The 24,845-nt window shown below is 30.5% G+C and overlaps 1 protein-coding gene across 1 annotated transcript; it reads right to left on the minus strand.

The window, feature by feature from the left end:
* Positions 1-19,251: 19,251 nt before the first annotated feature.
* On the minus strand, positions 19,252-24,358 carry LOC132727513 (transmembrane protein 104-like; the record flags this gene model as incomplete). The annotated part of the gene is given in 3 exon segments (XM_060713049.1): positions 19,252-22,571; positions 23,526-23,619; positions 24,250-24,358. Coding segments are annotated over 3 exon segments (870 nt in total). The 3' UTR covers positions 19,252-21,819.
* Positions 24,359-24,845: the final 487 nt, after the last annotated feature.

Consider the following 24,845-nt stretch of genomic DNA (forward strand, 5'->3'; position numbering starts at 1 on the left):
TTGACAAGTTTGATACACATGGTTGTGCGCGATTTAAACTTCCCCAATCAATTTATCAAATCAGACACAAACTAAGTACAATGCAGAAGGAAGATAAATCATAAATCAAATAGTAGTTTGATACTACAAAGCATACGTTATCTACAAAATTAGAAGAAAACAAGATTGCATTTGAGAAAAATGTTATGCCACCGCATGGTTCAAATTTCATAGCTGTGCATCAAAGGACAAGAAAGTAAGTCACATCATCAAAATCTAGGTCAAAGTTCAATTTTACAACCTAAACTGTGCACATGGTCAAAATTTCATTGTTGTACATCAAAGGACAAGAAAGTAGGTCACTGTCTCCTTGGGCAAGGCATAATTTTGACCCAAGTGTTTAATAACAATCTTGATACAGGTCCACCAAACAACATTTCAAGTCAAATACCTAAGCTATAGCTTTCTCCCATTCAGAAAACATTTGTTTTATTTTCTTTTTTTTTTAATATGTGTACATAATGAGAATCACTGCCCCCGATCAGTGCCAATTTTTGACATTTGAACAACTTTGGTAGAGGACCTATAGATGATATTATATATTAGATATCAAAGCTCTATGCCTTGTTCCTTCAGACAAAAAATTTTTTTTCACTATATGTACATAATGAAAATCAATGAACCCCGGGGCGGAACCAATTTTGACCCCAGGGCTATAATTTGAACAATCTTGCTAGAGGTTCACTACACAATGTTTCATGCAAAATATCTTAACTCTATCCTTTGTAAATTTAGCAAGTTTAATTAAATTGCGCCCATTTTGTGCCCTATCTCAAATTTAGAGAAGATGATTTTTTAAGTTTTAACTATATACATATAAGATAAACCTATGGCTCCGAGGGGCGGGGCTAATTTTGACACAAGAGGAAAAATTTGAACAACTTTGGTAGAGTACCTTTAGATGATATTATTTAACAAATATTAAAGCTCTAAGCCTTGTACCTTCAGACAATAAGATTATTTTATTTTTTACTATATGTATATATTGAAATCAATGACCCCCAGGGCGGGGGCAATTTTGACCCCTGGGCTATAATTTGAACAATCTTGCTAGAGGTTTACAACACAATGTTTCATGCAAGATATCTAACCTCAAGCATTTGTCAATTGCTAGAAGAATTTTTTAAAGTTTTTACTATATACATAGAAGGAAAACCAATGACCCCTGGGGCGGGGCCTATTTTGACCCCAGGGCTATAATTTGAACAATCTGGGTAGACCCTGAGGTCTACCAGACAATGCCTTATGCAAAACATCTAAGCTCTAGACCTCTTGGGTCTTTACAAGAGGGTGTTTTAAGTTTTTACTATATGTACATATAGCGAAAATCAATGACCCCGGGGCGGGGCCGATTTTGACCCAAGGGCTATAATTTGAACAATCTTGGTAACGGTCTACCATATGATGCCTTATGCAAAATATCTAAGCTCTAGGCCTTTTGAGTTTTTACAAGAAGGTATTTAAAGTTTTTACTATATGTATATAGTGAAAATCAATGACCCCCGGGGCGGGGCCAATTTTGAACCCAGGTCTATAATTTGAACAATCTTGTTAGAGGTCTACCAGACAATGCCTTATGCAAAATATCTAAGCTCTAGGCCTTTTGGGTCTTTACAAGAATTTTTTTTTAAATTTATTCTTATAATTCCTTTTGGTTGCCATGGCAACCAGATTTCTGCATGGAATGAAATTCTTTGAACAACTTTGGAAGCCCTTTACCCAAGGAACAATCCTGCCAAGTTTGGTTGAAATTGGACCAGTAGTTTTTCACAAGAAGATTTTTTAAGTTCACTATATAATCTATATAACACACACACACTCACACACACACACACACGCACCAACACACACACACACACACACACAAACACACACACACACACACAAACACACACACAGGTGAATCGCTATATGCCACCGCATCGCAGATTGCGGTGGCATAAAAAGACATGTCAAATTGGATAATATGAAAAAGTCATATGTTGGTATAAAAATAATAACTTGATTTTCAAAGACTCTCAACACAATTTTAGAACTGTTTTTGAAAATGACGAAATACTTATATCTACATTGTGTTTTACCGTGAATAACCTTGCAATTTAAATATTGAATATGTGATAAGAAAATACAATAGGTAAAGGTTTCAATATTAAAAAAGATAATTTTACGCTGAAACTGACTGTACATGTCCAATGGTACGTTTTCTCATATAACAGTTGTAATTCAGACCAAGCGAGTACAGCATGCAATCAATCTGTTCAGACTGGTTTATAGTTTACGGAGATCTATCTAATTCTAGTAAATGAGATACACGAACAATTTAAGCAAAATCAAAGAATATTAGTTGAATGTGTCAGAATGTTAAATTCAATATTGATCTAAAACAGGTACAGCAAGATTGAAATTGAATGAAGCTTATTAAATCGGACAAGTATTTTCTTGATTTGTGACAGAGAGAAAACTGCCAAACTTTATACAAAGAAGAAATGTCAATATTGATCTCTCTGTGGAGACCAACACTTTATATAAATTTAAATGTTATCGTAAAATAATTTGTCTCCAAATACAATCAACAATCAACAACAAATCAATAAAGGTCGTGCTTGTTATAGTATAATTTCTATGTACAGACATCAGTTTAGTAGTTGAAAGAAACAGCAACACAATTCTAGAGCAAATGTGTATCTTTATTGTCCTTAAATTGACTATAATTAAGTGTTAGTGTTATTTTCCTACTAAGGAATTAGGAGGAAAGGAGGAAACACGAACATTTAAGATGTTACCGGTTTCTATTTGTAACATCGGTCATAAGTTCATGAATGGATTCGATTGTCGATGACATAAACAAGACAAGCATATGATATGCCTGCCATTTCAGACATAATGTCCTGACGCATTGGAATAAATGAAATGAAAGAAAATGAAGACAAGAACACAACTAAGATTACAATGGGTTTTCATGATAAACTCTTTTATGACCTCAATTGTCCTCGAAATGGTGAGTGCTCAGATAGAACTAATTGTCATATTTGTTTTTAATGTTAAAATAGTTATAATAAACGCATCTGTTCAACATTTAAATATTTATAGACATCCTTCAAAATATCAGTAATGTTCAAATTAATGGGACATATATTTTGGACAGTTGATATATATTCTCCGTAACATTTGTTATTATCGATTATTGTTTAATCGTCATTAAAGGCACATTATGTCTCAGAAACAAATGCTTACTTCTTTAGAAAGGGCAAAATGAGTATTATAATGTTTAAATCATAGTTTTAGAGAATGGTGGAAGCCTGAAACCTGAAGTAGCGATAAATTAGAAATCATCTGTCATAAAAGTAGCAAAATGTAAACAAAGTAGTATTTGACATCCATAAAAAAGAATTTGGTCACAGACTAACTTTTTGGATGTCATAAAGGGCACATAAATTAAAATGTTTTTTAGAAATTAAACTAAAAGCATTTCTGTGACCAAATGAGTCCATTAAATAGTCTATTAAATAGTAAATCTTTCGAAATAATCATCTAATTTATCTCAGCTTGACAGTGAAATAATTACCATGATGTTACTTTAATGTACAGTAATTGTTTCTAAATTAAAAATTTATTTTATTTTACTAAGATATTGTCCTAAAGTCTTTTATACGTAGACGTAGCCACTTTAATGAATTATACTGCGATGATGATTAATTGTTTTGAAAGGGAACAGGTGTACACTACATGTGCTCGGACAGTGTTAGGATAATGTAAACAAGACCTTAAACAGACAATGTACTATTATGACACTGTTATATCCTGACTTATAAGTGAGACCTTGAATTTTGATCTACAAACAACCTGAGTTTTGCATGCGACACCTGGTCTCAGTATGCTACACATTTATGCAACAATGGTTCAAAATCAAACAAAGTAATAGAACGGACAAACACACATGGAGACAGACGGATGAATGGACAAAGAGTTCAAAAACAATAGTCTATCTATTGGGGTTATAAAAATCATAGCTTATACCTGCAAATAATATATGTTTCATAGTAAACGGGTTGAACATGCAATTCATGCTGAACTTTACAATTTCAACTGTAGTTCAGATTTCAAGTTTGCTGTAATGAAAAATATTTAACGTAATACATGTATATATAAATATAGGTAAATATCGTCTGATTTTTATAATTTGTTTTATATTTTTACAACGGTAAATTTCTTATCATGATTAAGATTTCTAAAACATCCTTTAAAACCTCTTTCATCAAATGCAGGCTGGTTTTTGTAGATTTAGTATTAAAAAGCTGACACGATGACAGAGAACGGTGGATGGCATGGTCTTAAAAACAAGCAAACGATATCACAGTATTAAGTTATTGCGTACCACGTTAAATTGTTTGCCATTTTCTTCCATGATATTGAGATGTTTTACATGTTAAATGTCCAAAGCATTCACTTTATTAGTTTTTTTATCGAAAAAAGTCTCAACAATGCTGTTTTTTGTTGACCGAAACGACTCTTTATTTATCATGCGGAATTGGTGGATAAAACACATTAGTGTTTGGCTTTTTATCTTGAATGACGCTATGTATTGTAAATATATATTTATCTTTCCAGTCTAATACATTCTCATTACGATAGAAACTAAAATAGGTCGTCAAAGGCAACACTTATCATCATAAAAACAAAGTTGTATTGAGATGTAGTATTATTTTATTGGCTGTCTTTTGTAAAAATGTCCATAAATCACGAAGGAGTCTCTTCTGTGTAAAAAGAAAGAAGAACGTTACAAGGACGGTAATAATATGAATAACTATAACTCGATTGACCGCATTATTTATATGTTTAATCTTTGAGATCTTGATCATATTTTGTTCACTTATTCAAGTATTTTGCACACTCTTACCGGCAGTTAAATTATCACACATCTTTCAGTGATGCCTATTAATACATTCTATCTATTTCCATAAACATTCAAATGATGTTTTCATAATAATCAAAATAATACAAATTAGCTTGTAATCATAAAAGTGAATCATCGGGCGTATTTAAAGTTTTGAAAATGACTGGTATCTATATTAACCTCAAATCAAATGATAAAGAAAAGGAAATCAGTAACAATTCGAACATATTTAGATAGTTTGTTACATTCTTCAATACTTACAATAATTTTCTGCATGAATCATAAATGACTGGGTAATTGCTAATTACGTAATTACTACAGTTAGTCAGTGGCTTATCGTTGATTTAGTCTTCCTTTTTTGTTGTTGTTGTTTTTGAACTACTAAATAATTACATTCTAAAACAAAAATGGAGCTATGCAATATTTGAAAGTTTTTGTATTTTGCTAATGAAGACAGAATATCGTTATGATGTAATTTCATATTTAATCTTTTAATCTTTGTGCAACCTGCTATTTCTTTTTTTAATTTAAGACCTTTAAGGAAATGGTATAATGTAAGACCTTTAAGGAAATGGTATTGTAAATTTTCATGCCATGTTTGATCTCATTTTCCATCAAATGTATGTGTATGTGTGTGTGTGTTTTTGCTAGAAACATTGTGATAATGTTTTATTGACAATAAAGTAATTTGTATTGACCTATATTGTATTGTCTTTTTGAATTACATTGTCTTGAATGTGATGCGGCAATAATGTCTCTCTTATACATATATATTTGCATTTCCTTAGCAATTTATTGTTCTTGTTACAGCCCTCGATTTTTGTTTTATCAACATTATTTTTTTCTGTCAAAGAGTCCCCAACAGTATAGATATTCCTCATGCAGACAAATTCCATTAGATATAATGATTAAAATGCACAAACAAGAATTATATTTCAATAAACATATTGATCAAGTTAGCATTCATCATATTATGTTATTTAAAATAGAACCATGGCGATCATTAACTGTAAAATGGAAAAAGGTTTGGCTGAAAATACTCGTCATTTTCACATAAATAAGTTTTGATGTTCTGAAATTATTCCATTATTTTACAGAAAATAGATGATTCATACCAGATGAATGATAGATATATAAATTAGACAGAACTAATAAGTAACAGGGGAAGTAATTGAACACGTCTCCAGATATAGACAGTCAGCCATAGACAGCTTTTAAAGATAATTTCTCGTTATGTAAATGAAATTAAATGCCTCTTTACAAACTAATCAAATATATAGTCAAGAATTTTGTCCTTTTCATTTCCCTAGTCTAAATGATAAAACAGTTAAGACCAAAGTAACCTTGTAAGATTACAGATTTATAAAATATCGCTGGAAATGACACAGACGGCAAGGATTCAAGCTTTGACAATTACCTTGAAATACTTTGATAGCTGTATGTTGCTGCTTCTTGCAAATCTTAATGAATATACTCACCTCGAGTGGCGGCATGGCCGAGTGGTTAACGCGTCGGACTAGTAATCTCATGATCGCTAGCCGCATGGGTTCAAACCCCGTTAGGGACAAGTCGTTGTTTCCTTGAGCAAGAAACTTTACACTCATTGCTCAGTACTGGTTGGTTCCAGGAACGGATTCGAAAGTGTGTCTATAAGCTTATAGCTCCCTACACAATCGAACTAAAATAAATCCTGTATATAAACCAATATACTCACCTTCTAATTAAATAGATATTCAATATTTCTCTCTTCATGTTTCATTATCTGTCATAAGAAACATACATGGATTAAGTGTAGTTATAAGGGGAAAATAAATACTTTGCACATTAATTATAAAAGAGTATTATCTGAGATATTTATTGTAAAGTTTTGAATACTTACACATTTTTGATACTATATTTGACTGTCTTATCAATACAGTATATAGTAGTACTTATCTCTGTTCATTTCTCAATATTTAGCAATTGTATTACATGTACTATAAAAACAAGATGGAAACATTTCTAATTTGAAAGGTCATTTCTGTGTATGATTGTTTTAGCAAATTAAACTTCAGTTTTGCAAATTTGATATTGATATTTTTCAAAATAAACATTCAAGAAAAAAATCAAACACTTTTGGATGATTGAAATGTATGAATTACATTAAAAGAGGCGACAATTTTGATAAACTTTGATAAACGTAACAATACCAATAGACTAGAAGTACCAGCTCAAATAGTAATTTTGTATTTTATTAAATGGGTTATAAAATCAAATCAATGTCGCCGAAATCTGACCTTCTACTTCAAGCAACAGCAAAATATGTAGTATTCGATTTATATACGTCTTAATCACAATACACTGCTGATGCTGATTGTTAGAACTGTTACAACTATATCACTGTTAGTGTGTTGCTCGATTTTTTCATTTTTCTTTACTGCTCAAATCTAAATTCCAGGAAAGTATAACTGTTTGAAAATTTAAGACAATATCTAGTTTTTCATGCTTTAAAAATAGACAAAATGATATTTGGAGATAATAATAATCATGATAATAAAAATAAATTTATCTTATATTTACTTTATAAATAATGATTTCCCACAGCCAGACAAAGACAACAGTTACATTTCAAACACGTGATAACAACTCGTCTGGATCGTTATTGGTTGATGACAGGATATTAAATTTGTATATTAACTTCTGATTGGAATTCGTTCAGTCATTACAGATAAACAGTCATCGAGACAGTTCGATTATAATTTTATAATTGGCATTATTATCATAGGCAATGATTGTGACTGACGGCCTTAATGATTGAACGGTCAACCTCAATTAATGTTTAACTACTATCATAGAAAGATAATATCGTAGTATTTATGCTAATCTGTTTAATATGTTAAAGAAGGGACAATGACAGTGGTAGGCCGTGTAGGCCAAGGACTATATTTTGTCACAGAAAAGTGAATAATAGTCATTTATTCATCTACCTGCATTTTCCAACAATTAAATGAACATGTAAAGCTCGTAACTGCGAAAATATCATGAAAAGTGTTACCGATCAAGAAATTGTCACCTACTGTAAAATCATTATCATTCGTGGGGCACGAATTTTCGTGGTTTTTGTGGGTAGGTCAATCAACGAATTTAAGATCCGACGAAATTTTATCCCAACAAATACTTCTGACCCAGTCTCTGTTCTATATATTACAAACATGCGTCGGCTCTTTTCCGGCCGATATTTCGTGAAATGGATGTAAATACAGACAAATAATCAGGTTAGTGACATATTAAATCCGTATGCAATATTTAAGAAACTTGACAGAAAAACTCGATTATATGTCTTCAATTTACTGTCACAAATGTCGAATATACATACTTGATTGTTGTAGTCTACTATGAATTGATTGTGTTAACAAGAATACTTGACATAATCGAGTAAATATGGGACCCCAGGCAGTGCAATAATTAGCGCTAATAAAAATTGTCAGTTTGCTCTTATTAATTTAAAAAAAGTCTTTGATATAATGTCGTAAGTACGCAAAACTATAAAAATACGATCGCTGAAACAGATTTACTGTACATTCTTTTGTCGTTTTTAAATGATCCAGTTTATATGAATTTTAATCTGTATTTGTGAGAATCCTATTCCGTAAACACAAAAACGCCACCGACTTTTACAAGATCCACATATACTCGTGTTATTTACCGAGATTAATTTATATGCATGTAAATTTACACAGTCGCTGTGACGTTGCGTGTAGTTACTGTCAAATATGTTAAGATCAATTCAGAGTGTAAACTTATAAACTAGCTGGTTAAAACCTGTCAGGTGTCGTATAAATTATGCGATGTTGACATCGGCGAATTACAGGTGTGTGTGTGTGTGTGTTTGCGTTTGTTTACCCTCGCCACCGGAAAGAGACCATATGGGCGAGCATATAATTCATTTATAACCTTTTGAAAAGGGGGAGCTGATGTTTAATTACTAATTGTTATATCCGTACATGTGAATTACAGGGGCAGCCCGCAGTGTATATATAATGTCACTTAAATGTGTTAATTGCAGTCAATTATCAGCAGTAACGAGTTATGCCCGGAGGCAAGGATTAAATTTATTGACAAGCGCTGTGTGACAAGTAAAGATATGAACATGTTGTAAGTAAAATGTTCGGCGATTAAGTTTAAGATTACTTTGCATTAGATTACTGAATTGTTTTTAACAAGAAATGACTATTCTAAAATATATAAACAATTGACACTTAAAACCAATTAAAAGTGAATAAATACTCGTTAATATACCAATAGCTTACCAATACAGCACGTTAGTAACCATTTTGAATTCGTTTTATGAAATCCATATCAAGATAAATACAAATTTATCAAGGCAATTAAATATATCAATTTTAATGGTACTATGCCAATAACTGTTTTTCTCACATTACAAGATGAATTATGAAGAGGTCATCATGTGAAATAAAATTCGTGTTAAATATTTAAGATAAAATATTTTAATTAGGCAAATGATGACTAAAACTCCATAAAACTTGCTTTAAAATAAAATACAATATTTTACTATTTTAAAGTTACCATACCAAAATCATTGTGGAGGATTCTGAACTTTTGACCCATAATTCGAATAAACCCTATCATTTGTGAAAACAGGAATACGTTCGTTCATTTTCTTTCTTTTTTTCTAACATATCAGATTTAAAACACTTAGAAAACACTTTCTACAGCTGTGAAATTACTATTTGTACCGGAACGTGAATTTTGATGTTATGATCTCTTAATTGTTTACTAGGTTTGACAGCAAATCTAACATAAACAACATACATAAATTTGTAATAATCTTAAGTTTCTGAAATCTTATAACCCATCTAGAAAACCTTGTAGAATACAGCAAATTATACAACATTTTATTGTATTATTGATGATGTTTGTCTTAATTCAGATAGCTGAAATAACTCATTTGGTCGCTCCATGTTTGTAATTTAACTTTTATTTTAATGTTTTCAGTGGTGTTCTGAATGAAGTTAGAAAATGCTGTTGCAACGAAGATAGGAAAACGGAAACATTGAAGAACTCCAAAGGCGGCCAAAATAAATGTTGATGGATGGTGGTACATGTAAGTGCAGGGCCCCTTAAGCACATTCTTATACATTATTCAACATTCAAACACGTATGTGGCGAAATTGGAATAAAGAAACATCCGCAGATCATTTAGTCGGATTTCCTGATTTCTTTTATAAATGTAAATGTTTCTAATCATTGACGTCTTGAAATTTGTTTGCTACACTGTTCATGACATCGTGAAATAAAAAGACCTTTGGCATATTATACAATTGCAAATAAGACATTTCTATTAGTCACAAGGTTAGCAGAGATAAAAAGTGACGAATCGTAGTGGAAGGCCGTGTGATTAATGCGTCATACTAGTGATCTAAGAATCTCTTACCGCATGGGTTCAAATCCCATCAGGGGCAAACCGTTGTTTCATTGAGGAAGGAACGTTACACTCATTGCTCAGTCATTTACAGGCACAGATTCAAAGCTTATAGCTTCCTACACAATCGAAATAAAATAAATTATGCTTAAACAAAAATCTAATAGATTTTTCTTTGCCGGTAACAATCTTAACACAGTCGTCTTATTACGCTAACATCTAAAATAAATAGATTAATTGGTCATAGATATCCCCGGTATATAACTTGCACCAAACATTAAACTAATAAGATTTGATTTAATCAATTCAGTCTAGAATGCGTAACGAATTAAATTACGGATAATATGAAGAAAAACTTGCAGACAGATCTTCATATGACTTCTCACAATACTTAACATGAAAAGAAAATGGTCTCCTAAATATATGTGTCTGCAGACAGGTTTATAAGTCCTGTAAATCCTCATTTAAAGTGAACAAAGAATAATGAGTTAGTAAGAACAAAATAAAAGTTCCAAACCATGCGATTATTTAGAATATTGTACACCTACGCACTTTAGAGGGCACACAATTCGTTTCTAAACATTTTCATTGAGGATCCTATTCATAAAGCTTTTTCACAATTTTTGTTTATGTACCGCCTATATAATCTACAGAGAATATCTAAAAGGAAATGACGATAGCCAGTAGAGCCACATTTCAAACGATTCAGTTTTAATGATGTTTATTGTTGCTTTAGAGTGACTTTTTGTAATTTTCCTTTTATGATAGAAGTGTATATAAATGTTTAAACTCCTACACACTTTGTCCTCTGAAATAAAGAGGCGAAGGCTGAATGTATTGTGTGGGTTTTATATGGCAAAACGGAAAATAAAGGAATTCTAAAATCAAGAACATAAAGTAGTCGAATTATAACAGTGGACGAATCGTTTGATGCAGAAAATAAACCGCTGAGGCCTACGGCCTTCGTGATCAATTCCTACGCATCAAAACTCCAAACCGATGTTAGATAGCAGATAAACACCGCTAAGACCGATTTTATATCTTAAACTTATATTGATCAAATCTATGTCATTAGTATATGTGAGATAGTATTTCAGTTTTGTATGAAAAGAAAACATTTTAAGAAAATGCTTTAATTGTTGCTTTATAAGGCTTGTAAAATATAAAATCGAGGAAGTAAACATAACAGCGCATATATACAAGTAGTCCCTTACTAGTGTTTATTGGCAGTTTAATACCGTTTTTTTTCTTCTTCTTTGTATATAGTGACAAAATCACAAGGAATGTTAGAATTATAAGTAGTTCATAAAATACATAGACTACAATGCTATTTCCATCAAAAATCTAGAAAACGTTTTTGTCGTTATCAAGTTATTCAAACGACTATATATAAAGTCTATTACGGTCCAATAAAAATAAAAGAAATTAATAACAATTTTCATAGTCGCTAAAATCTAATTCTCAAAGCGCCAATCAAATCTAAAACGTTCTAGTAAATATCTATATAATAGATGTAAGTAAAGATATGTAAATTATCTTGAAAGGTGTCTTTTTCGTTTCTTTATACTCGTAATACTGTTGTTTATCTTTGCTACAAGGTAGCATTTGTTCTGTGTTTTACAATTAACATAAATCAATCTTAAACTTTTTTTAAAATAAAGAAGGCATTTAGTGCAATGTTAAACATATAAACACAACATTTGGTTTTGAACGAATATGTGTTATGATAACAAAACTCGCATTTCGGTATTTATTTAATAAGTATTCGTATGTTGCTTTATCTATATATACAACCACCAGACTATCTGCCTATTTTAGAATTTTATATCATTATAAAAGAGACAATTTTCAGTTATTAAACCTTTGCCAAGTTAAGTATCATTTCTACGACTTTTATCATTTATTCAAAGCATTGTTCCAATTATTATGACTAGTTAATATTAAATGATTTTCTAAAAAAACATTATTTATATTTTAATACAAGATGTTATCGAATAAAGAGAAGTGTAGAATATGCCAGACGTTTGTGACAAAAGACATTAAACATTTAGAAATTGAAATATTCAAAACTACCCCCAAATTTCTTCTTTAAAACAAAATGATATCATAACACATATAAATAACAGTGTTTACTAATATAAAGAAAAGCATGGGTTAATGGCAACGAGTCGGTGCAAAATAAAAAAAGTGGAAAATCTTGAATTATCTTGTTTTATAGCTTCCGTACTTTTTAAAAATATTTAGTCTCAGTTCTCGTGGCGTCTCAATCGGGGCAAGGGGGAAATAAAACCATCGGATCAAAAGCTCTGTCATAGTTTATTAATAGACTTTCCTTACCTACGGTTACAACATCAGATATACGCAATCATTTTCATTACGAAAGAAAATTATTTAAAGCAATTCTTTGATATACATGTACTTTTGTCAATCTATGATATAACTTTGTCAAAACCAAACATGGTCGATGTGTTCCTGAGGCCGCATAATGTAATAATTATTTCAAGCAATGGACGAAATGTTTGCAGGATAGATGAGATAAATTAAATCATAGCATAATAAACAAAACATGCAAACCCAGTTTTTTATAGTTACTGGTATGAATATTTTCATAAGGAATACTTTTTTTATTAATTTTTCATTTATGAGTGTTAGTTATAAAGTAGGTTTTAAAAGTTACAAAATTGTACTGACAATATTGTTCAACTATATCACCTCGTGTTATTTAAAGTTATGTAAAATCTGATGAGAAATATATTGAATATCTTGATAGTCTTTGCTCGGTAACCATTTACAAATAAGTCCTTATTGATATTGATATAAACTTTTCATGACTTCTGTCAATACCTTTATTCATGAAAGTGACTGTCTCTATTGTTTATGCACTCTTGTCTTCCCTAGTCAATAATATAACACTACAAACAATTTCTGAAATATCTATGTCTGTGGACCGTTTAATTACAAAAACACACATTCTTAAGCGTAAAAAACAACTCTTTAATATGAACTTATTTTAATTAATGATAATGAGTGCTATGTTTTTCCAAATACTTATATCATTTCGTTATTTATTGATACTAAGTTTACATAAATGTAATACTCTTAATATCCCAATCATAAAACATGCGTCATTGTAAACAAGGCATATATATTTAAGCTAAAGATGTTTAGAGGCAAAAACATCTTAATTTCATCAACCCGCTTATTTTATACCAATTTTCATTTCAAAGTTTGAACATCTCCTTTATAAAACATCTCTTTTATAAAACAATTTCTAATATTGTCATTATCTTTAAATTGCAAATCAAATTCTTCACGTAATGATTTGCAAAACAAATATTTTACATATCAGCGTAACATCTTCTGTTTGATATTTTTCGTAGATTCGGTCAAAACGTGACAGCTCAGATTTCTTATAGAGACATAGAACATTAGACATCGGGAAAGCATTAGGATCGATCATAGCAAATTATAATGGTGTATATAAATATGTTATTCTTGCAAAATCACTATATTTCCATACTTTTTGTAAAGATGAGAAACAACATTAACATGAACATTGGATAAGTTTATAAAAGGATATTCATCAGTTTGACAGATGATACTATAACGTTGAGAAAAAGATACTATAAATCATTTACTAGTGAAAGATTTACTTTTAATAGCTTTTTTAAAGAGATCATGGAGCCTTACCTGAAAATACGTGTCGAAAGTAACATGAAAAATTATGAAACTGATAAATGCTTTAGTTCAAGCGGTGTGTATTTTTGGAATAATAATTCGTTTCCAAGCAGAATAGGTTAAGATGCGGTGTAAATAATGGTTTTCTTTCGAAATACATGTAATGTGACTTTTTTTCTTGAACATAGCTTTTGTTCGTGATGTTAACAATAATAACGCAGTTCTAGATTAAAAGAAAGAAACAATAAAACAATTTCAATGTTGTTAACTTCAATACGTTATTGCAGGTTAACGTAGGGGAATATTAATTCGTTTCCAAGCAGAATAGGTTAAAGTGTTGTGTAAATAATGGTTTTCTTTCGAAATACATGTAATGTGACTTCTTTTCTTGCAAATAGTTTTTGTTCGTGTTTTTAGACAAAAATGTTAACAATAATAACACAGTTCTAGATTAAAAGAAAGAAAAAATAAAACAGTTTCAATGTTGTTAACTTCAATATGTTGTTGCAGGTTAACATTGGGGCATTGACAACGCGTTATCAACATTGGTTACAAAAATCTTTGTTGACTTCATTGTGTTGTTTTGGTCAATACTGATGCTAGTGTGTTCCTCAACTTTATTTCTTTACATCCTAAACAACAATAATATGAAACATTTCTAAAATAATGCTAGCATTTATAAGCTTTTCTTGTATTAATTCTGTAAATAATTTCTTTTCAATCTTGATAAAGAATGTATAGAGGATTCAGAAAACATTAAACATTGAAAAACCTGCCAACTTAACACAGGAGAAAGTTGAACTAAGATGTCTTATATCTGACAAAATGACAAAGCTGCTTGTGACTTAAGCATAATATATTAATATGTATTTGTGGTGTGCTTGTCCCTATAATCGTTCATCACATCTATTACATACGATCACATAAGTTGAAAAAGAAATTTAGATAAATATATATTTGTCTTCATATGAGTAAACAAATGATAACGCCACAATAATATATTAAAATTGTAATGATGAAATTAAAGTAAAGCACCTCATCGTTATTTTTCATATCGTTAACATGAATATTTTGGGACTACAAGTTTTCACATGCAATATATGTGCTATTACAGATACACAATATTGAATAAAAGACAAAAGTAAATTTGCAGCGCTATTAAATTCAATCTATTATGTTAATTAAATTAAACTATCATACCTTTGTTTATTATCAAATGGGTACCGTTTTGTGTGCACGTCCTGTTATTTTAATGCTAAAGACTTGATTTCGTTACAAACGATTCCAAGTAGTTTCCTCAATGTCTGAGTGTTTGTATTATAGCTTTAAAGTTAAATGCATCTGTTATTGTTAAGAAATTACAGATTTACTGTAGCATAGATAACAAGTTCGTCTGCACATTTTCTCATTTTTCTTTTATAAAAATATTTGACACCTGTCAAGTTCAATAATTGTAAACAAGCCAGGGTGATTTATATGAGTAATTCTATATATGTTTTTATTACTTTTGTTTTTTTGTAAATCTTTATGTTTAAGTTCAGTTTTGTTTGAACTTTCGTTTCTGGAAGGTAGATGCTCTGTTTTCTATATTTGCTGAGTTTAATTTTTAATCTTTTATGGGAGAGATGAAAGAATTGATGAATCAATTTCTGTAAACATGACCTTTGCGCAATAGAGTACGTTTTGAGAATGTCAACGTTTCCGTTATTTAATACATAGAATATAATTACAATGTATACAATTTTATATACACATCAAGCATAATTAACAAGTGCCTATACACGTTAATATGCATATCTACTTAAGACAGTGTGCGCAGTATACAGTGTATATAAAAAACATCCTACTTTTAAAGTATGATTTTTAAACGTTGTTCCTGGAACATTTCGCATGTCATCCTAGATCGTTGTCATTCTCAAACACTTATAATGTGGAGTATTCGGAACTCTAGTAAGTTATATTTTGAAGTTGTAGCCCTCAAACGTTGTTCTTGCAATATTGCACATACCATTCTAGATTGTTATTCTTCTTTTTTTTCTAAAAATTTAGATTCATTTAAAGAGTTTTGGAATAAAATGGAATATTTAATGACATTTGAACAACTAAATAAAATAAATTACAGAATAGTAATGTTTTACTGAATCAGAATAAGCTTCTGTGTCAAGGTAACCATTTGCATTAATAAACTATTGCACAATGTCAGGTTATGTCAAACACACATTGATTTAGATAGGAAAGTAAATATTCATTACAATGATTAACAGGGATGCCAGAAGAAATGGAGAATAATGTGAGTTTGAAAAATGCTCCATTCATTTACTGGAAACAGAGCAACTTATTTAACTATCCTTCAAATATACCATGACGTTTCCCCGGTAAATACTTGTCAGAAATAAAGGATGAGAAAATATAAAATTAATTTATTATACAAGATGAATAACGGCATTTTAAATAGCTTATTTGAAATCTCCTTATCTGTGAGTTATCTGACTTAAATAATTGCAGTCAAAGCTGTCCTGTAGTTCTAAACTGTAAACTAGGATAAGAAAAATAAGCTAATAAGTGCCACATGCAAAAACAAGTAAGTGAAAATACAACACCAGTTCTTGTGCTGCATTACATAAATATTATATAATTGTATATTAAACAGTTAAATGTTTCTTTCTATTCGTATCGCCAAGGAAACTATTTTCATAGTTTTGCCACGTTTTATATATATGTACTCTCATGAAAAGAATTTGGACGTTAAAATATCATTTAAAAAGTGTTACGATTAATGCTTATCATTTCTAATATCTATTGAATAAAAGTTATATCATCATGAAACCCAAAGTTTACAAATTGAAAAGGAAAATATTTCATAACAGCATAGTACTGCTATATCATGAAACAGGTTTGCATACAACAGTTATTTGTTAATTGGTATGTTTTCCATAAATATAACTCGTATAACATTAACTAAAAAGCAAACATGAAATGTTTGAGTGAAAATGACAGTTCATTATTTTCATTACATCGTATATCGTACTGGTAAAGGCGCCTCGGAGTCACAAAATCAGAAATTCTGTACAGAACTGGTTATGATCATTTTCCCTCCATTTCCAATTAATTTCCTTTGCCACTGGTCATGTGAGACTGAATTTTGTCGGGGACTGCGTTGAACTTTAATATATTTTTTTAATTCCTTGGTTAGAATAGATTATTCATAGATATGCAGATGACAGTTAATATAAAGGTCAATCCTTCTTGTAACAGTGATCACATTGACATAACTAGAATTATTTCCATTCATGCTGTTATCAAAACGGATGGAAGAATATACTGTTAGGATAAACATAATTCAATATCTGTTTGTTAATTATTTTTTCACCAATAAAACAATCTCCGGGTATTTATTTGGTATACCAAATGACATTAAGACATTTGTTAAAAATGCAGTCGGCTAACATCTTCGGACTTGTTTGTTCATCCCCAAGATTGATAAAATGTGACGAGGTCATTCGCCTGGAATTGTGCACAAAAGAATATGGCTATACTTTGATGAATGTTACACTGTTTATGATATTAGAATGTTTTATGACTGTATGCCGCCCTATTATAGATATATCTTAAGAATTAAGTACTTTTTTAGTACTTTTTCTCTGAATCAAATTTGCCAGCAGACATTTAATGGTATGTAATATAGATAGAATTTGCATAGATATGCCTGTCATTATCCTGCATGAAAGAAAGTTGGTACCGACTAAGTCATAATGCAGAGAGAGTAAAAGTTACATGTATTGTGCGAAATGTTTCAGATGAACAGCTCCAAAAAAACAAATAATTTATTTTTGCCATCCTTAACATTTTAAAAAAGTTATTCGTATACAACAACCGCAATATGTGCTTCAGTGAGCGTATTCAGAAGTTTGTATTTTTCAATTAAAATACCGTTTCCTAATAATATGATTCATTTGAGATACGAAATGTTTGTTAGATCTATTTGTACAATTTGTATCTCCTAAATTATAATACAAAATGTAGAACAACAAAATAAATGCACCATTTGAGACAGTGAAAGATTCTGTTAAAAGACATTCAACGTCTGCTTATATTCTGTCCGGTCTTCTTTGTTGATATGGCGCCTTGTGTAATAACGTCTTGACACATATTAGAATTGAATATAGCGCACCTATATTAAAGCAGTGAATCATTCTTCTAACTATCATTTGACATTTATTCAGAAGATTTAAATTGACTTGTGCATTATAAATTAAAATGGTGTAAGGGATATTTCTATTGGATATATTTAACGTTTTTTGTTGTTGTTTTTTTTTCCGGCAGATGTATGAACAAACTAACACTCTAATCATTTTTTGCATATTAAGAAGATATTAGTGTTCATCCGTATTATTCTATAGAAATCAGAAACTTCGATAGGAACATTTCTCAAAACAAAAGTTTGATACATGTATCGTCTGCGAGAAATTTTATTTGATTTATGGACCCTATATACAGTGCTAGTATTATATGAGACACTGATTTCATAAAATGATTACTAAATTGTTATAAGAAATGTCGTTATAGATAATAGGTCAAAAAGTCATTGAACGCTTTGAAGGGCATATTTCGGTCAGATAATTGACTATAAAACCGGTTGGTCTGGCATAAAAATGACGATAGATATAGAAATAAATTGGAATATGAACTGTCGTTACAGATAAACGGTCAAAATGACTTGTAAGTATAAGATTAATCATTCCCGCTAATGACCAGATCAAATAAGCAGAAGCAAGATTGTGTGTGATTTACTAGAGGGACAGAGTTGCATGAACTTTTCCTGCAGTCAGACAGACCCTACCTTATCATTTATTGATATGTCAATGTCGACATATAAAGCTTGCCGACATTGTGGTATTTACTTGTCGTCTGCAGCTTGTCAATTTGCCAACTTTTATCATCATCGATTCCGAATGCTCAGTAAAAGTTGGACTTTAAAAAGTCATGTTAATGAACTTTCATAGCCATGATCATGATATAGGGAAATAATATGCTTGATTGTACACGAGGTCCAAATAATTCTTGAAAATCCGAATTTAGCTGCAAGATTCGTGTTTATTCCATAATTTGATCATCTTTATTTCAAAATGTTCTCATATCTTTAAACTGCAACTCCCAAAAGTTTACCGAAATGAAAATTGTTTATAAAATTAAAAAATAAAAAACAAAGAACATAACATCTAACTTTATTCTTTATTTTCTTTTCATTTGGAATGATGATCATATTTTACACAAAATATCACAATTTCTTTTCAGTTTCTTGTTTTGTTACTGTACTAGCAACAAATTTTGTAATGGTTTTAACTTACTTTCAATTGTTTATTCAATTTACATAGCATTCAGTATCTTAAAGAACATGTACACAACAGTGTTCCTCTATCTGATGTATGTTCACTCATATTAACATCTATATCAATATACATACTCTTAGTTACACTCACTTTTACATGACAACAAAACATTTGAATGTATCTGATCAATCTAACTGTTGAAAATAAATAAATATTGACATTTATATTTTAAGACATTTAAATTTTTCACGAGCACATTACCCATGAGATGTCAAATAATGACAAATATAATAATTATATAAAATACAAATGTAGCATGTTTATTTTTTAAAAGTTATTCTGCTCATCATCATTATTTTACCGATAACAAAGTGGCAAGTCTTATTTCTTGATCAACCCTTTTATAATCACTAGAATCAGAATGACAACAATATTTATTCAAATAATAAAACAGTATTATAATATTGCACGTCTGTAACGTTGCTTTTCATTGGATAATTGTGACGTTTACATTATTAGTTTTATATACACGGCTGCTGTCGATTTATGAAGAAATATTACTTTTTCTCTAAAAAAATGATGCTTGCTGTATTATAAATTTGTTATAAATATTACTGACAGGTTATATGACCTTATATAAACGGTTGTTTGCGATATAACCCTCACCTAGGAGCTCGGGTTATATTTCCAAACAACTGTTTATATAGGGCCATATAACCTGTCAAAATCTTTAAAGCTAATAATATAAACTGTTGATGAACACACATACAACACCAGGTAGAGTTCAATGATTTTATTTGCTACTAGTTTCAAGTAATATAATAATCTTCATCAAGCATCATTATTCAAATAATGTTTAAATTCTATATCTCAACAGAAAACATAAATTAATGTTAAACTAAATATATCATTAGGAATAATAGTTGAACCTGCAACCTTTCAAACATTTCATTTTTTCGAGAAAAAAAATCATGACATGTGCAAATAAAAAAAAATAAAAATCAGCAAAATGATAGTCACTTGCAGTAAAAGAACATATGATTTATACAACAGGTCATGTTTTCAGTAAATGAGTATGAACATCAAACATTTGTTTTATGCTATAAATACATTTTAAATGTAACATTCACTTCCGTTTGGTGTAAATCGAAAATGGTGGGTGATGGATATAAAGAATGATACAGAGACAGAGAAATGATTGACCTGAGTCCAGCAATGACCACAACCATTTTGTCATACAACACCTGTCTAAGTGTGAGACGGTTGATAGCTTCAAGTATAAACTACATAGATACAGTCAGTAAAAATTTAATCTATTAATGCATCTATTCTATCAAATGTCATAGCAACCATTATAATCACACCGTCATGTTTTGATTTTTTTAATATGTATAAGTTAGAAACATCTACATGATACTGCTTAACAATCAATTCTGATTATGACTAACAGGCTTTAGAAAAGTAAAGTTTAGTATTTCGTTTGGCACTAACAACCTACAAAAGGTACAAAATCTTTAACATATTTCTTAAATCATACTGAGAAAATCGTTTAAAAACTTTAATAACATAAAACTTGGTTTTAAGCTATTGACATACATTTTATATAAGCAAAATAACGTGAATAAATAGTAATGTTAACATTTTTTTGTATTTAGTCGATCACATTTACTCATGGTTTTGTTCATTTTACTTAAGAAACAATGGCTTACAACATAATGGTAATTAAACATATATATTACATGAATAAAACATACAACTTTGAAAATGGATAAGGTCTAAGGGAAATAACTTTTGACAAAAAATATAAACAAAGAGAATATGACTTATCTTTCCCTTTCTAACACAATCAAATGTATAAAACAAACTAAGAATATCATAGACTTTGAAGAAACTTCTCTTTTACTTTGTTTTATTTTCATGGAATATTGCAAAATGAAAAGTTATTTAATAAGTTCCTATTAATATGAAATAAATCTAACCTGATTCTATGTAAATATGGGACTTTAAAAACTTACAACCTTTTCAAATTTAAAAAAGTATGCATTTTAAATATGTAAGAAATATAAATTATTTTGATTCCAACTAAAACAAATTGCACTTATTTAATATTAAAAAATGGTATCACAATGCAGTTAAATCATTAAAAAATTATATTGTACAAAAATTAAATCAAAGTAAAAACAATACAATCTAAACAAGAGAAAAAATATACACTATTTGATAAAAGGCCACAAATTACATGAATACACACAATTGTGCAATGTTTAACAAAAATAAGAAGGAAAAAGATAGAAAAAAAAAACACAGAAATAAAACGACTGAGGTTCATTAAAAACATCTGATCTTTCAAAGAATAGAAAAAGCTTTAAACGGAAACAGAAGTATAGTATAAAATATAGAATATTGCTGTCAATTTGTAATTCTATCACAGTAAAATAATAATCAACCTTTCAAGATTATCCACTAATTATGTGATTCACAGTGACAAATATCATACATACTCCTGCCCATATACATACAAATATAATCCAGAACTTTCCCTTGAAAGGTGATTCATGTATGTTCCTATCTGAGAACAATATTGTCTGTTTCCTGGCACAGAACACTAACATTGCGGGAATAACATACTGTATCCCGGCACCAGCATAGGAACCAGTAATACCTACCAGGAACTCAACCTGATTGGTTGCCAGGGAAACACCTAGTGGGGGAATCAGTGCCAATAAAGGGAAGACAATTCTGTCCACACACCAAGTATATGGCCTGTCCACTTTATAACCAATTGCTTTCAAGTTATTGCGAAGTGTAATAGATATGATGGGGAAGTTTGAACTTAAAGTAAACACTGGAAATAACGCTAGAAAATATTGAATAAACTTAACATTTGTTACAGAGTTTGTATTACAACCGTCAGGCAAAAAGTTCAATGTGTAAATATCATTTAGGTCTTTGAAAGTATAAATTCCAGTGAAAGACAACAATAAATAAAAGAGTAAAATCAAAATATAATCATATGCAAGTAGATTGTATAGTTTTGATTTGTTTCTTATCGGGGTTATTAGAGATGGGAGTGAATGGTGGCACATGAATGAATACACACAAACACCAAACAGGTTGGGAACTCCTGATATATCAGCATATGGTGGATGACCTTGACCGCTTTTCTTCTCTAACTTTATTACAGCTAGTACAATCATCATCCCGAACGCTGAAATATATTATATAGAGAAATATCACATCAACATCTTCAATGTCAAATACAAATAATTCAATTTCAATGATTAAATCTACATATATTTTATTTGTGATAATAGTGACTTGTCAAAATTATTATGAAGACTGTTTGTCTTTTAAGTCATACATAGATTACAACCTTAGGTTTGTTTTTGCTTTGCTTTGGGAATATATACATTTACAATGACATACCAACAAACTTAATTACAAGAAGTTGCTATGACTTCATGTTAAAATAAGAAAGTTAGAATGATAACATTCCAACAAATTAAATAGTTTTTGAAAAGGAAATCATCTATATTGATATAGAAGAAAGTAGCCAGTTGATTTCTCTTCAAACTGATATATTTCTTGAGTTTGTGTGAATACCATGTAAACACGCAAATAATACAGTGATTTGTGAGGCACCAATTTAGAATTTAAAGAGCAATTGTCAATATTTTAAAATTATTTATAAAAACTTTCAATATCATAAATTCATTATGAAATGTTCTGACAGGATATCATAAGGATATTATGGTGGCTGATTTGGAACATTTTTGTGCATTGTGTTGTCGTTAGTGACAGCACGACAAAGCCCCAAACGGTGCATTGTTAGACTGTCGTTCTGTCGCTGAGAAAGAAAGCACATCAAACAGCGCATTGTTGCTATCTCACATTGTCCCTCTGTTCAAATCGCAGGATTGCCTATTTGTATATACATAAGCCAAGCGACAGGGTGACATCGTGCCGAACAACAACACGCCGTTTGGCATGCTTCACTAGCGACAGGATGACAAGCGAAAAAGGCGATAATGACATAGGTTGTGTTGTCACTATCGAAAACGAAATGAACAAAGTGTACCAAATTAGCCACCATTGGATAGTGCCTGAACGAGACCTATATAACATGTTCTGCTAGCAACTGATATAACTAAATACACCTTACCTATCCACCTAGATGCTGTGGTGAACAACTGTATATACTTTGTCTTCTGAACATTAAAGAAAGTAAAACCACCTAACGATAAGAAAAATCCTGCCTGAAAGAAAAAGATTCTAAAGTTATATAAATCTTTCAAGGGCAGAATTAAGAATAAATAACCAATACAGCTCTAGTTTCAAAGTTACAATAAAGTTATTTGAAAGTCCCTCACAATAAATGTAAAATAGCAAGTTAAATCGTAAAATATGACAAAGTTATACTATAGTATTTCAATGAATTTTGTTGACATTTCATATATCTAACTCAAGAATTTGTCCTTTTATGAGTTTAATAAGACAGGTTTCACTGTATTTTGTTTATTTATTTTATTTAGTTCCGCCCATTGTTTTCTCGTTTAGGGCAAAAGCATTCTTTTACTTGGGGACCATACGCCGCTTTTCATGGAATGGCACTACTGTGTCACATTGAAGGTTCCATGATAACCGCCGTATGAACACATCTGCGGATGTTTCTAAATTCAAAATTTCACCATGTTCGTGTTAAATGTTGAATTCTGCTTAAGCCGGTGCTAGGGGGCGTGGACGGTAACTTGCACTTTCCAATACCGTCCATGAACAGGCTCGATCAAACCGAGCCTGCAACATTTTCAATTGTGTTGTGTTGGACCTTCTTTAAGGATTCTGTTTCTCTCTATTTTTGTGATGTACATGTATATTTTAAAACTTACCACACAAATTCTGTACATGGACATTCTGGTGAGAGAGCTATTTGACCAGCATGGGTCACTATCTGTTAAAGATGTATTGGCACAGTATGTGGCATTCTTTTTGTAGGTGCTATAATATACATTAAATTTACAACGTTTTATTCATGAAAGAAATTATTAGTTAAAACAAGAGAAAAATTGTTTGCTTTGCAGCTAGATGCCAGTTTTTTGTAGTGAGTGATGATGTGCAAACGAAGGGAATTTGAAGCATTATGTTTGGTGATACTCTAGAGCAATACACAAAAACAGTTTGTGAGCACCTGTATATTTACTACTGTATCAACTAGAACTATCACTGAATTTGACGAATATCTCCAGCAAACAGCTGTATTCCTTAAACAAGAACCACCACAAACTTGGGCCAAATTCTAACTTTATCTTATCATCAAAAGCAAGGAAATTGAATGAGACCTTTCAAAGTGAAGATCTGCCAAAGGTGAACGTCATATTTGAATAAATTAATATGACAGTTTGTTCCTCTGCATTAATACATTCTACAGAATTCAAATGAATTTTTGCTTGTCCTAGAGGGTCAAGGACAATTAAATGTCAAGTTC

Source organism: Ruditapes philippinarum, unplaced genomic scaffold, assembly GCF_026571515.1.
Source record: "Ruditapes philippinarum isolate M1 unplaced genomic scaffold, ASM2657151v2 ctg6121_1_1_1_1, whole genome shotgun sequence".
Lineage (NCBI taxonomy): Eukaryota > Metazoa > Mollusca > Bivalvia > Venerida > Veneridae > Ruditapes > Ruditapes philippinarum.